At 44.2% G+C, this 15,006-nt stretch overlaps 1 protein-coding gene across 5 annotated transcripts in view; it reads left to right on the top strand.

The window, feature by feature from the left end:
- Window positions 1-15,006, top strand: part of utrn (utrophin) — a 263,392-nt gene that overhangs the window by 191,738 nt on the left and 56,648 nt on the right. For all 5 annotated transcript variants that reach the window (XM_045210194.1, XM_045210195.1, XM_045210196.1 and 2 more), the window contains 5 exons: window positions 8,204-8,333; window positions 9,612-9,880; window positions 10,213-10,359; window positions 11,396-11,474; window positions 14,499-14,559. In XM_045210194.1, coding sequence (XP_045066129.1) covers window positions 8,204-8,333; window positions 9,612-9,880; window positions 10,213-10,359; window positions 11,396-11,474; window positions 14,499-14,559 — 686 coding nt within the window. The remainder of the gene's footprint in view (window positions 1-8,203; window positions 8,334-9,611; window positions 9,881-10,212; window positions 10,360-11,395; window positions 11,475-14,498; window positions 14,560-15,006) is intronic.

The raw sequence follows: 15,006 nt of genomic DNA, 5'->3' as shown, positions 1-15,006 counted from the left end.
CTCGTTACCTGTATTAATGGCACTTGTTTGAACTTGTTATCAGTATAAAAGACACCTGTCCACATCCTCAAACAGTCACACTCCAAACTCCACTATGGCCAAGACCAAAGAGCTGTCAAAGGACACCAGAAACAAAATTGTAGACCTGCACCAGGCTGGGAAGACTGAATCTGCAATAGGTAAGCAGCTTGGTTTGAAGAAATCAACTGTGGGAGCAATTATTAGGAAATGGAAGACATACAAGACCACTGATAATCTCCCTCGATCTGGGGCTCCACGCAAGATCTCACCCCGTGGGGTCAAAATGATCACAAGAACGGTGAGCAAAAATCCCAGAACCACACGGGGGGGACCTAGTGAATGACCTGCAGAGAGCTGGGACCAAAGTAACAAAGCCTACCATCAGTAACACACTACGCCGCCAGGGACTCAAATCCTGCAGTGCCAGACGTGTCCCCCTGCTTAAGCCAGTACATGTCCAGGCCCGTCTAAAGTTTGCTAGAGTGCATTTGGATGATCCAGAAGAGGATTGGGAGAATGTCATATGGTCAGATGAAACCAAAATAGAACTTTTTGGTAAAAAACTCGTCGTGTTTGGAGGACAAAGAATGCTGAGTTGCATCCAAAGAACACCATACCTACTGTGAAGCATGGGGGTGGAAACATCATGCTTTGGGGCAGTTTTTCTGCAAAGGGACCAGGACGACTGATCCGTGTAAAGGAAAGAATGAATGGGGCCATGTATTGTGAGATTTTGAGTGAAAACCTCCTTCCATCAGCAAGGGCATTGAAGATAAAATGTGGCTGGGTCTTTCAGCATGACAATGATCTCAAACACACCGCCCAGGCAACGAAGGAGTGGCTTCGTAAGAAGCATTTCAAGGTCCTGGAGTGGCCTAGCCAGTCTCCAGATCTCAACCCCATAGAAAATCTTTGGAGGGAGTTGAATGTCCGTGTTGCCCAGCGACAGCCCCAAAACATCACTGCTCTAGAGGAGATCTGCATGGAGGAATGGGCCAAAATACCAGCAACAGTGTGTGAAAACCTTGTGAAGACTTACAGAAAATGTTTGACCTGTGTCATTGCCAACAAAGGGTATATAACAAAGTATTGAGAAACTTTTGTTATTGACCAAATACTTATTTTCCACCATAATTTGCAAATAAATTCATTAAAAATCCTACAATGTGATTTTCTGGATCTCATTTTGTCTGTCATAGTTGACGTGTACCTATGATGAAAATTACAGGCCTCTCTCATCTTTTTAAGTGGGAGAACTTGCACAATTGGTGGCTGACTAAATACTTTTTTCCCCCACTGTATCTGAATTGGGCTGGATAACTTTAAAGTCCTTCACTGTGTTGGTTGGCTTTCACATTGTTTTACTTAGCGAAGCCAATTCTAAAGTTTCATGTCTTACAGTTTTGTAGGGGATTTTTCTGACTTTGAGGCCAGAGTTGGCAGTTGGGTAGCGAATTAGCCTCAGTTTGGATGAAAATGCCTTACAGATGTCGACCCTAACACCTCCAATACGGCATAAACAATGTGAGGAGAAACTGTATTGCAAAAACTCCCATTGAGTTCCGTCCCCATGTCTTCCAGAGTTAGCATGTTAATGCTTCAAGTCACACTGACTCCTACTTGAACCGTCTGCTCACTCCCTTGTGGGCTCGTAAACCAAATGAGGCTCAAAAGGCAGCAGTTTAAAACAGCACTTTTTTTCTCTCAAAAAAAAAAACAAAAAAACACATGACTCAGCAGCACGACAAAAGCAGATTTTTTGTAACCTTGGAGGGGCTGAAGGCAGAGCTGAAGGCAGAGCTGAATGCAGAGCAAAGCCAAGCAGTTTAGTGGCATTTAGCTGGTTCTGTAGTGAGGTCTGAGAACAGGCTGTCATTTATAGTAGCAGAGAGGGGGTGGGAGAGAGAAGGAGTGGGAGGTAGAGAGGTAGAAAGACATACAGAAGGAGAGGAGAAAAGGGAGGGAGAGATGAGAAAGACAGAAATTAGAATACCTTGAGGAGAAAGTACAGTAGGAAAAAGGATATTGGACCAACAGAAAGGGATGTGGGAATTATGTAGAGAAAGGGACAGAGGGAAGGAAACAGGGGAATTGGGATGGGAGAGAGAGGGACAGAGGGAATGAGACAGGGGAGTTTGGATGGGAGAGAGAGGGACAGAGGGAAGGAGACAGGGAAGTTGGGATGGGAGAGAGAGGGACAGAGGGAAGGAAACAGGGGAGTTGGGATGGGAGAGAGAGGGACAGAGGGAAGGAAACAGGGGAGTTGGGATGGGAGAGAGAGGGACAGAGGGAAGGAGACAGGGGAGTTGGGATGGGAGAGAGAGGGACAGGGAAGGAGACAGGGGAGTTAGGATGGGAGAGCGAGAGAGGGACAGAGGGAAGGAGAAAGGGGAGTTGGGATGGGAGAGAGAGACAGAGGGAAGGAAACAGGGGAGTTGGGATGGGAGAGAGAGAGAGAGAGGGACAGAGGGAAGGAGACAGGGGAGTTGGGATGGGAGAAAGAGGGACAGAGGGAAGGAGACAGGAGTTGGGATGGGAGCGAGAGGGACAGAGGGAAGGAGACGGGAGTTGGGATGGAAGTGAAGGAGCAGAGGGAAGGAGACAGGGGAGTTGGGATGGGAGAGAGAGCGACATAGGGAAGGAGACAGGAGTTGGGAGTTGGGATGGGAGAGAGAGGGACAGAGGGAAGGAGACAGGGGAGTTGGGATGGGAGAGAGAGGGACAGAGGGAAGGAGACAGGGGAGTTGGGATGGGAGAGAGAGGGACAGGGAAGGAGACAGGGGAGTTAGGATGGGAGAGCGAGAGAGGGACAGAGGGAAGGAGAAAGGGGAGTTGGGATGGGAGAGAGACAGAGGGAAGGAAACAGGGGAGTTGGGATGGGAGAGAGAGGGACAGAGGGAAGGAGACAGGGGAGTTGGGATGGGAGAGAGACAGAGGGAAGGAAACAGGGGAGTTGGGATGGGAGAGAGAGGGACAGAGGGAAGGAGACAGGGGAGTTGGGATGGGAGAGAGAGGGACAGAGGGAAGGAGACAGGGGAGTTGGGATGGGAGAGAGAGGGACAGAGGAAGGAAACAGGGGAGTTGGGATGGGAGAGAGAGGGACAGAGGGAAGGAAACAGGGGAGTTGGGATGGGAGAGAGAGGGACAGAGGGAAGGAGACAGGGGAGTTGGGATGGGAGCGAGAGGGACAGAGGGAAGGAGACAGGGGAGTTGGGATGGGAGAGAGAGAGACAGAGGAAGGTGGGATTGATAAAAAAAGAGAGCAATGAAAGATGGGTAGATGCAGAGAAGTAGAGAGAGAGTAAAAGAGAGAAAGGGAGGAGAGGCTGGCTTCACGGAGGTCTGGAAATAGCCTTCTCTCCTCTCTGCTGTGTTGTGATGTTATCTTCCTCTCATATCTCCTCATCAGCACAGGGTAGAGGCCGATAAGACTGTCTGCTCGGCACACACACACACAGCCAAAGTCACAGCTACAAGATACATGCCAGGTTTGTAGTGCATTGATGTGTAAAAATGTCATACTGGGAGGCTTTTTCACAAACTGTAGCACCACTTATTGTTCTCTTGGTTGAAGTAGAACGTTTTCACTCTTCTGGGTCACTGTCTTACCAATACTGCAACTACTGTATCAGAGAGGAGGGAGGTAAAGGGAAGACTGTGTCAACCTCTCTGACTTTCATGCATCTTGTTTCATGCATCTTGTCTACATGGTTCGATTTTGGGTCCAGTACTGTTCAGTTTATATATGATACCCCTTGTCAGCGTTATCAGAAAGCACAGCATTGATTTTCACTGCTACGCAGACGATACACAACTTTACATACACTACCAGTCAAAAGTTTTAGAACACCTACTCATTCAAAGGTTTTTCTTTATTTTTACTATTTTCTACATTGTAGAATAATACTAAAGACATCAAAACTATGAAATAACACATATGGAATCATGTAGCAACCCAAAAAAGTGTTAAATAAATCAAAATATATTTTATATTTGAGATTCTTCAAATAGCCACCCTTTGCCTTGATGACAGCTTTGCACACTCTTGGCATTCTCTCAACCAGCTTCATGAGGTACTCACCTGGAATGCATTTAAGTTAACAGGTTTGCCTTCTTAAAAGTTAATTTGTGGAATTTATTTCCTAATTAATGCGTTTAAGCCAATCACTTGTGTTGTGACTAGGTAGGGGGGTATACAGAAGGTAGCCCTATTTGGTAAAATACCAAGTCCATATTATAGCAAGAACAGCTCAAATAAGCAAAGAGAAACGACAGTCCATCATTACTTTAAGACATGAAGGTCAGTCAATAGGGAAAATTTCAAGAACTTTTAAAATTTCTTCAAGTGCAGTTGCAAAAACCATCAAGCGCTATGATGAAACTGTCCCTCATGAGGACCACCACAGGAATGGAAGACCCAGAGTTACCTCTGTTGCAGAGGATAAGCTCATTAGAGTTACCAGCCTCAGAAATTGCAGCCCAAATAAATGCTTCACAGAGTTCAAGTAACAGACACATCTCAACAACAACTGTTCAGAGGAGACTGTGTGAATCACGCCTTCATGGTCAAATTGCTGCAAAGAAACCACTACTAAAGGACACCAATAATAAGAAGAGACTTGCTTGGGCCAAGAAACACGAGCAATGGACATTAGACCAGTGGAAATGTGTCCTTTGGTCTGAGTCCAAATTTGAGATTTTTGATTCCAACCGCCGTGTCTTTGTGAGACGCGGTGTGGGTGAACGGATTATCTCCACATGTGTATTTCCCACCATAAAGCATGAAGGAGGAGGTGTTATGGTGTGGGGGTGCTTTGCTGGTGACACTGTCTGTGATTTAATTAGATTTCAAGGCACACTTAACCAGCATGTCTACCGCAGCATTCTGCAGTGATAGGCCATCCCATCTGGTTTGGGCTTAGTGGGACTATCATTTGTTTTTCAATAGGACAATGACCCAACACACCTCCAGGCTGTGTAAGGGCTATTTTACCAAGAAGGAGAGTGATGGAGTGCTGCATCAGATGACCTGGCCTCCACAATCCCCTGACCTCAACCAATTTGAGATGGTTTGGGATGAGTCGGACCACAGAGTGAAGGAAAACACCCAACAAGTGCTCAGCATATGTGGGAACTCCTTCAAGATTGTTGGAAAAGTATTACAGGTGAAGCTGGTTGAGAGAATGCCAAGAGTGTGCAAAGCTGTCATCAAGGCAAAGGGTGGCTATTTGAAAAATCTCAAATATATTTTGATTTGTTTAACACGTGTTATTTCTTAGTTTTGATGTCTTCACTATTATTCTACAATGTAGAAAATAGTAAAAATAAAGAAAATCCCTTGAATGAGTAGGTGTTCTAAAACTTTTTGACCGGTAGCGTATCTGTGTCACCAGAGGATTTTAGCTCCACGGATAAATTATTAGACTGTATTAGTTATTTAAATATTTGGATTGCTCACAATTTTCTCCAGCTAAATCAAGACAAGACTGAGATACTTATTGTTGGAGCCAAAGCACAGAAAGATAATCTAGCCGCACATTTTAATTCACAGGAAATAAAGATAAAACACCATGAAAAAAACCTAGGCGTTATTTTAGATTCTGAACTCATTTTCAAATCACACATTAGGAATGTGACCAAAATAGCTTTTTACCACCTGAGGAACATTGCCAAGGTGTGTCAGTTTTTCTCTCAGGTTGATACAGAGAGACTCATCCATGCTTTTATTATAAGCAGGATTGACTACTGTAATGCTCTCCTGTCTGGTCTACCAAAGAAAGCCATTGGTCAACTGCAAAACATACAGAATGCTGCAGTACGGGTACTGACCAAGACCAGATGGAGAGCACATATTACACCGGTTTTAAGGTCTCTGCACTGGCTGCCTGTGAGTTTTAGAATTAATTGTAAGATTATTCTATTGGTTTTTAAATCAATCCACAATTGTGCACCCCAATACATGTCAGACATGCTTTTAAGTTATGTACCCAGTAGGTCCCTCAGGTCCTCTGGCACTGGCCTTTTAACTATCCCAAAGCCTAGGACTAAGAGGCATGGAGAGACAGCCTTTAGTTATTATGCCCCCAGCCTCTGGAATAACCTGCTAGAGAACCTGAGGGGGGCTGAAACTGTGGACATATTTAAGAGAACTTAAAACACACCTTTTTAGCTTTGGTTTTCCTTAGTGTGCTTTTTAGTTGTTCAGTTTTTATTGTTATTCTTTTGTTTTTTATCATCTTACAGTATGTTTGTTGTGTAGTGAATATTAAAGTTTTTATTTTCATTGTTTTTATTAGTTTTTTCCTGTGAAGCACATTGAATTCCATGTCTGAAATGTGCTGTATAAATAAAGCTTAATTAGATTTTCCTCTCTTCTCCTCCTCAGATAGATCGTAATCTCTTATCTCATCCTGGCAACTGAGAAACGTTGTTTTATTTTCTCTTGAAAGGGGATGCATCAGCTTGTGTTTCATTTCTACTACGAGTGTTTTTCCTCAGGGTCCTTAAGTGTTACGGTGACTTTCTGAACTAAAGTTACTCCGGAAGATACTGTTAGATTGAATTGTTCTTTATTGGCGCTGTCTGTCAGACTTTTTTGGGTTACCGAGAGTTTTTAATTATGAAGAAAAATAATATTATATATATTCTCAAATGTGATTTATGACATGAAGTTTCCTAAAATCTAATCAACTATCAATGTTTCCTGTTCTGCAAGTATTTCCTTATGTCTGTTCAAAATGTATCCTACTACTACACTACACTCAACCCAACATGCTGTCATATACGCTTCAATGGACTTGGGCCGGTAACAAATGGAACCCTCGCAAATTCTGCTACCTCGTATTCCTCATCTCATCCTGTCTGATAAAACCAAAAGCCTTTATGTAAGCAAGGCTCACAATCTAATGAAGTTCCTCTTAGCGTTTCCCTCGAACATCGTCCTCTCACAAAGCAATCACACAGTCCGATAGGCATCAGAGTCCCCCTGGGGTCCTGGCTATATTAAAACAAGAATAATTACCCTGGTACATGTTGTCCTGCTTTCCTCCTCTTCCTCTCCCATAGTGGATGTTTTGGCAATAATGTTAGTGAGGTCGTTTAGAAACGGACCCCTAGTTCTTACTGGACTAACTGGCCTGTAGTGATTCATTGTGTGTGTGTGTGTGTGTGTGTGCGTGCGTGCCATGCACGTGTGTGTGTGAGAAAGAGGGAGGATGTGGGGGTAGAAAGAAAGAGGATAGTAGAGAGTGTGAGTTTGAGTTAGTGAAATAGAATGCAGGGAGAGAGCGAATCAGTGTGTGTGTGTGTGTTTGTGTGATAGAGAGAGAGAGAGTGTGTGTGATATGATTTGACATTAGTGAGTCATCTGATGAAGACTGCAGGCTGCTGTGTCGTGAACAGCGCTGGGTGAACGCCTCGCTTTATTCTGGATCACTCAGATAATTTCACTTTAACCTCCGGGAAATGTCTCATTTGACCTGCCGTTACTGCCTTCGATCGATGCTCTGTTTTCATTTCTCTCGATTCTTCTCTCTCGCTACCTCTCTCTCTATCCTCTCAATCTCTCATTCTCCCTTTCAATGAGAGAAGGCCAGACAGGGAGCACGTTCTAAATTTCTGCCGTCACCTGAATGAGATTTTTGTTTACGACGAGGAGAGTGTGTATGATTATGTGTGCGTCCAGACCCTGTTCCTTTGAATGTAAAATGTCTGATTTTAGAATGAAAGGCGGAGTTGATTAAAGTGAAATGTAAGTGAAGTGTTTGACTTGTTTGATATGGAGATGGTAGGTCAGTGGGGGATAGGCTATCAAAGTAATCTGAACCGAGGGAAATACAGAGTTCACATACAGTTCACAGCATTGATGGTACTGGGAGATGTCAACTCTGATTCCAATACAGGCACTTATACTTCGACTGAGGCATTTGAACGTCTAGAGATATAGACATTCATTACAGTACCTATCATTTAGATAAAAATTACATTATTATTGCTTGAGTTCACTAATATAGTCTACAATGCTGTTTGATCAAATCGGGCAGAATCCAAACTTTTCTTACAGTTATGAAATAACTAATTTATGAGTTGTGGATCTCAAGTTAGGAGTAAGACATTTTGAGTAAGACATTCATGTTAAAAATATACCATGTATTGACCAGTTCCTGTTTGTGTTTCTCCCCAGGCCTTGCGGTCGGAGCTGAAGGACCGTGAGCATGTTGTGGTCAGTACGCTGGACCAGGCACGCATGTACCTGGCTGACCAGCCCATCGAGGGGCCGGGAGAACCACGCAAGAACCTACAGCCCAAAACAGGTGAGTCTCCTGTCACTGCCTAGCCTGAACACACACACACACATACACAGACACAGACACAGACACACACACACACACACACACACACACACAACCTTACACACACAACCTTGAAAAGCAGCTCTGATGTTCCCCAGTCCACTTGATGATTATTTGTTGTGTGATATGATGCTTAGAATACACCCAAACACTAAATATGCACCATATTCCATTAGTAATTCTGTCTCTAAAGGCTGCTCGGCCCAAGCAGATGAAACAGTGAAGTCGTTGCTACTATACATCAGCACATTTCCTCTTTAACCAAGTCAGGATGTTCAATAATGTAGCAGACCCCTGAGATGATCTGTGATCTGGCCCTTCCGTGTCTTCTTTGATGTAGTTATCGAAGGCCTCTTGTCGAATCAGTATTTAAGAACTGCTCTGAGAGCTGTGATGGGTAGGATGGTTCCATTCTGGTGCATGTAAAATCAGAATGTGAAACTTATCTGAAACCAACCCTAAAATGACCTCAGATGCTGTCACAGAAGTGTGTGTGTGTGGCTGTAGAGGGTATATCTGATCTAAAACCTGTGACAGCTCAGATGCTTTAGAGAGTAAAGACCAGTGACAACAGGGACACCTCTGTCTCCTCTAGTCATGTCTGAACCCAGTGGCTGAGAAGACCTTAGTCTCAGGATCCTCTCAGACCCAATCAAACGCTCCCAGAGTTTCCCTGGCCTTTGTTTGCATTTCAAACTTCTCATTATTAAAGCAGACAGCTCCCACGCTGGTCCTGTCTGGGGTGTGTGGCTATCTATTTCTGGCAGACTGACAAATAGACAGACAGACGGACCCGCTGTAGATACTCCCTTTTTGTTTAGTTTGGGTATAATGTGTATAATTATGTTGTATATACAAGGTGCATTTGTAAAAGAGACCTAGGTCTCAATATGTCTCAATAAAAGTTAAATAAAAAAATAGAAAATGTGTGCCTGTGTGTGCTTGCATGCATGCTTCAGATCATGGTGTTTGAGATTTAGATGGTCTCTGACACACTGATTTACATGTCAGGTCTGCAGACAAGATCAACATTTGGTCGTTCTCTTTAGAGTGAATGTCTCGCTTCAAGTTGAAATGCTTGCTTTTATTCCACAACCAACTTCCCCCTTTTAAGATGTTCAAGTCTTTGTCCTCTCCCTCACTCCCCTCTATCTATCTCTCTCTCTCTCTCTCTCTCTCTCTCTCTCTCTCTCTCTCTCTCTCTCTCTCTCTCTCTCTCTCTCTCTCCCCCTCTCCCAGACCTGACTCCAGAGGAGAAGGCGCGGGGTGTGGCCAGGGCCATCAGGAAGCAGACAGCGGAAGTGCAGGAGCGTTGGGAGCGTCTGCAGGGCCACGCGGGGGGCTGGCAGAGCCAGGTAGAGAAGGCTTTAGAGAGGCTACAGGAGCTACAGAGCAACATGGACCAGCTGGACCTGCGGCTAGCCAGGGCAGAGGAGACCAAGGCTGGCTGGCAGCCTGTAGGAGACCTGCTCATAGACTCACTGCAGGACCACATAGCGAAGACCACGGTGAGAGGGGTGACTGGAGAGTTACTGGTTTATTAATGGGGGAGAGAGGAAAGGTGTTTTTACATTCACTACAATACATTTAGGGCCAACAAGGACTTGCTGGTAGGTACTAGTAGGTAGTAATTGGCCTGTACATACAGTACGTCAATGGCCAAAAATGAATAACCTGTCACCATCGGCTCAGGTATTACCCCAGCACTGTAGTATGTACAGTATCAGGACAATGTCACAATTAAGACTAAACACTGTACTGATAATGTAATGTACATCTGCCCACAGCAAAACACTGATCTGAGTATTTTGTTTGTGTGTCCCATGTGTGTGTGTCCCAGACCTTCAAGGAGGAGATGTCCCCTCTGAGGCAGGACATGCGTGTGGTGAACGAGCTGTCTGGTGAGCTGGCTCCTCTGGATGTCCAGCTGTCCTCCATCTCCTCCAGACAACTGGATGACCTCAACATGCGCTGGAAACTACTACAGGTGGGCAATGGGTGTCACGCCTAAAACCTTCAACCTTTTACAGGTGGGCAATGGGTGTCACGCCTAAAACCTTCAACCTTTTACAGGTGGGCAATGGGTGTCACACCTAAAACCTTCAACCTTTTACAGGTGGGCAATGGGTGTCACGCCTAAAACCTTCAACCTTTTACAGGTGGGCAATGGGTGTCATGCCTAAAACCTTCAACCTTTTATGTGCCCTTAGATATGTCAGTCCAACCCTTCTCTATGGTGTTGGTGTCCTTGCTCAAGGTCCCAGTGCTTTAACACTGTGTGATCTGTGTCCTGGTCCAGCCTACTGATGGCTGGGATTAGATCCCTACTCGTACACCCCTCAGGCTCAGTTGTCACTATACTGTTTGAATCATTGTGGGTTTGTACTGCATGTATGAGTGGGCTTGACCGTGTTTGTGTTTGTGAGAGAGAGAGATAAGTCTAATAAAAAGCATGAGCTGGCGCACACCCAGAGACAATTATTTAGTGTAGAGGTGCTGACTAATGGCGAATAAAACTATAAAAATAATACAAATAAATAAAGAGAGTCGCACACTCTATATATAAACTCCCAGTAGTTTATTGGATAAAACACCAACGTTTCGGCATCATTGTGCCTTCTTCAAGGACTAACTGTGAGAGAGAGAGAGACAAGAGACAAGAGAAAGGGAGAGATCTTAGATTCCATCCCGCTCCTTCTCCATACCCCCCACCCCTGGCATTACCATGCTGGAGTCGATGATGACCACTGAGATAGGAAGCCACTTTGATCTGATCAAACAGAAGGGCACACAGCACAGCAGGACTCAGACCCCAGTCAGCCTCCTGGTGTCTGCCTCCTGGTTCCCTATGTAGAGACAACCTTATTTCCTCACTGTAGGGAGGATGACTGAATCACTGCTCACAGTGAGGACACTCAGCAAAACACACATACACACTCAGCTGGGCCGGTCGATATAGAGCTGACGGGGTGCAGATGTGTGTGTGTGTCTAACTCTCTCTCTCTCCTCTTTCTGGTGTGCAGGTGGCCATTGAGGAGAGACTGAAGCTCCTTCAGGAAGCCCACAGAGACTTTGGCCCATCCTCCCAGCACTTCCTCTCCAGTGAGTAGCCAATTACTGCCCTTGCTATGTAATTCAGCCTACGAATGTCTTGGAGGTAGCCTATCCATGACGGGGGAGGGGTTTCTGTATGTTTTGCTGTTCTTTTTGTCAGGGTTGTTTTGAAGTCAGCCCTCACACACACACACACACACACAAAGTCAAGCAGGCCATTTGCAGGCGATAAGGTTCTTTACTCTTGAATAATTCAAGGCTTAATTACAACTCTCCTCTGATTTCCTCTAGTTATTCTCCTCTCAGACCAGAGTGGTCATTAACCAGGAAGAGAATGAATGAGGGAGGGAGGGAGGGTGGGAGGGAGGGAGGGAAGAGACGAGGTGGGATAGAGGGCAGAGAGAGAGAACATTAGGAACAGACAGAGAAAGCCAGACTCTACCTCTCCCTCCTTCCATCCCCATTTACAAAGAAGTATACACTACAGGAATGTTATTTTTCATTGCTACAGTTGAAGTCGGAAGTTTACATACACTTAGGTTGGAGTCATTAAAACTTGTTTTTCAACCACTCCACAAATTTCTTGTTAACAAACTATAGTTTTGGCAAGTCGGTTAGGACATCTACTTTGTGCATGACACAAGTCATTTTTCCAACAATTGTTTACAGACAGATTATTTCACTTATAATTCACTGTATCTGTAGTTCCAGTGGGTCAGAAGTTTACATACACTAAGTTGACTGTGCCTTTAAACAGCTTGGAAAATTCCAGAAAATGATGTCATGGCTTTAGAAGCTTCTGATAGGCTAATTGAAATCATTTGAGTCAATTGGAGGTGTACCTGTGGGTGTATTTCAAGGCCTACCTTCAAACTCAGTGCCTCTTTGATTGACATCATGGGAAAATCTAAAGTAATCAGCCAAGAAGACCTCAGAAAAAAGATGGTAGACCTCCACAAGTCTGGTTCATCCTTGGGAGCAATTTCCAAACGCCTGAAGGTACCACGTTCATCTGTACAAACAATAGTACGCAAGTATAAACACCATGGGACCACACAGCCGTCATACCGCTCAGGAAGGAGACGTGTTCTGTCTCCTAGAGATGAACGTACTTTGGTGCGAAAAGTGCAAATCAATCCCAGAACAACAGCAAAGGACCTTGTGAAGATGCTGGAGGAAACAGGTACAAAAGTATCCATATCCACAGTAAAACGAGTCCTATATTGACATAACCTGAAAGGCCGCTCAGTAAGGAAGAAGCCACTGCTCCAAAACCGCCATAAAAAAGCCAGACTATGGTTTGCAACTGCACATGGGGACAAAGATTGTACTTTTTGGAGAAATGTCCTCTGGTCTGATGAAACAAAATAGAACTGTTTGGCCATAATGACCATCGTTATGTTTGGAGGAAAAAGGGGAATGCTTGCAAGCCGAAGAACACTATCCCAACCGTGAAGCACGGGGGCGGAAGCATCATGCTGTGGGGGTGCTTTGCTGCAGGAGGGACTGATGCACTTCACAAAATAGATGGCATCATGAGGAAGGAAAATTATGTGGATATATTGAAGCAACATCTCAAGACATCAGTCAGGAAGTTAAAGCTTGGTCGCAAATGGGTCTTCCAAATGGACAATGACCCCAAGCATACTTCCAAAGTTGTGGCAAAATGGCTTAAGGACAACAAAGTCAAGGTATTGGAGTGGCCATCACAAAGCCCTGACCTCAATCCTATAGAAAATGTGTGGGCAGAACTGAAAAAGCATGTGCGAGCAAGGAGGCCTTCAAACCTGACTCAGTTACACCAGCTCTGTCAGGAGGAATGGGCCAAAATTCACCCAACTTATTGTGGGAAGCTTGTGGAAAGCTGCCCGAAACGTTTGACCCTAGTTAAACAATTTAAAGGCAATGCTACCAAATACTAATTGAGTGTATGTAAACTTCTGACCCACTGGGAATGTGATGTAAGAAAAAAAGCTGAAATAAATCATTCTCTCAACTATTATTCTGACATTTCACATTCTTAAAATGAAGTGGTGATCCTAACTGACCTAAGACAGGGAATTTTTACTAGGATTAAATGTCAGGAATTGTGAAAAACTGAGTTTAAATGTATTTAGCTAAGGTGTATGTAAAACTTCCGACTTCAATTGTATGTCCCTTTCCTCTCCATCTCATATCCAACCCCTCTTTTATCTACCCCATTTGGCTTTGACATGGATCCAAAATGTCAGCTGTGGGATGATAACAGGGTGGGATGGGGAGGAAACTGAGCCGCTCCGTGTCCATAGACCTGCGTGGTGCTGACAGCTGAGTTACTGTACCAGACAAGATGCCATTCTGACTCCCCTTTCATCTCTCATACAGTAGAAATAATCTACCATTCCTTCTTATAGTATTTTAATAACTAGGTTTCCCCTAAGGGATCAACAAAGTGTCTGTCTGTCCGTCCATCCTTCCATCCATCCATCTATCCATGAGCATTGACCCTCCATCCATCCATCCCTCCATCTATCCCTCTATCTACCCCTCCATTCATCCATTGTTTCCATACAGCTAATATGCAGGCAGTGTGTGTAGGTTAGGCGTATACAGGGGAGCGAAAGGCCTCTCTGTGAATGGCTTGTGACAGCTCGTGTTCCTCTCTGTGAATGGCTTACGACAGCTCGTAAAGTCTTATGTCATCACATTTGACAGCTTTTATTTAATGTCCTGTCAGTCTGTTGGTTGTGTTTGGGCTTTGAAGATCAGATAACTCATCTGCTTTCCTTCTTTCTGTTTGTTCTGCTCTTTATCTGTGAAGTCTAAGAATAACCATTAGAATGTATTAAACAGCTATTATTACAGATATAGCCGTCTTAACTCGCTCCAACTGTCCAATAGTTACGCACATTACTTTTTTAATTTCATGCACAGTGGGAATCTTATTTGTTAAAGAAGCCCATTACATTATGTTACTATTAGTGGATATTTGCAGAAGCAATCAACTCGGGAGACTAAAAAGATTATTGCGCTGCAAATAACGCTGTTTTTATATTTACATTGTATATTTTTCCATCTTCTTTTTCTCCACAGCCTCTGTGCAGCTCCCGTGGCAGAGAGCAGTGTCTCAGAATAAGGTTCCATACTACATCAAGTGAGTTCTACTGTACTGACTGGTAACATGCTGCTTATGTATGCTAGACGAATCACTTTCTTTATGCTTATTTTATGGTAACTATTTGCATAACAGTGGTTGAAAGGGCTGTGTGTGTGTTTTTATATACGCATGTGCGGTTGGTTTTACTTGTGTGTGTGTGTATGGGTGTGCGTGATTCTATTCATACTCAGTCTTTCCAGTGGAAAGGTTTCTTTCAAAGGTTGGATTCAGTTCTTGGAAGTTTCCACTGTTGTAATATTGCATTTTAGGTGTCATGTCAACTGTTGCTCATTCATTTAGCTAGATATTCATGGACTCCATTATGGTAGGTCCATAGCAGAGGTTTTGCAGCTTAAGATAGGTATCACATTGCCCATTGTAATACATTCACAGTCAAGCTAAGCAGCAGACAATGTGTCCATTTAAAAGGCAGAGGGGGAGAGA

Source organism: Coregonus clupeaformis, chromosome 33 (assembly GCF_020615455.1).
Source record: "Coregonus clupeaformis isolate EN_2021a chromosome 33, ASM2061545v1, whole genome shotgun sequence".
Lineage (NCBI taxonomy): Eukaryota > Metazoa > Chordata > Actinopteri > Salmoniformes > Salmonidae > Coregonus > Coregonus clupeaformis.
This window is presented reverse-complemented; position numbering and strand designations above follow the sequence as displayed.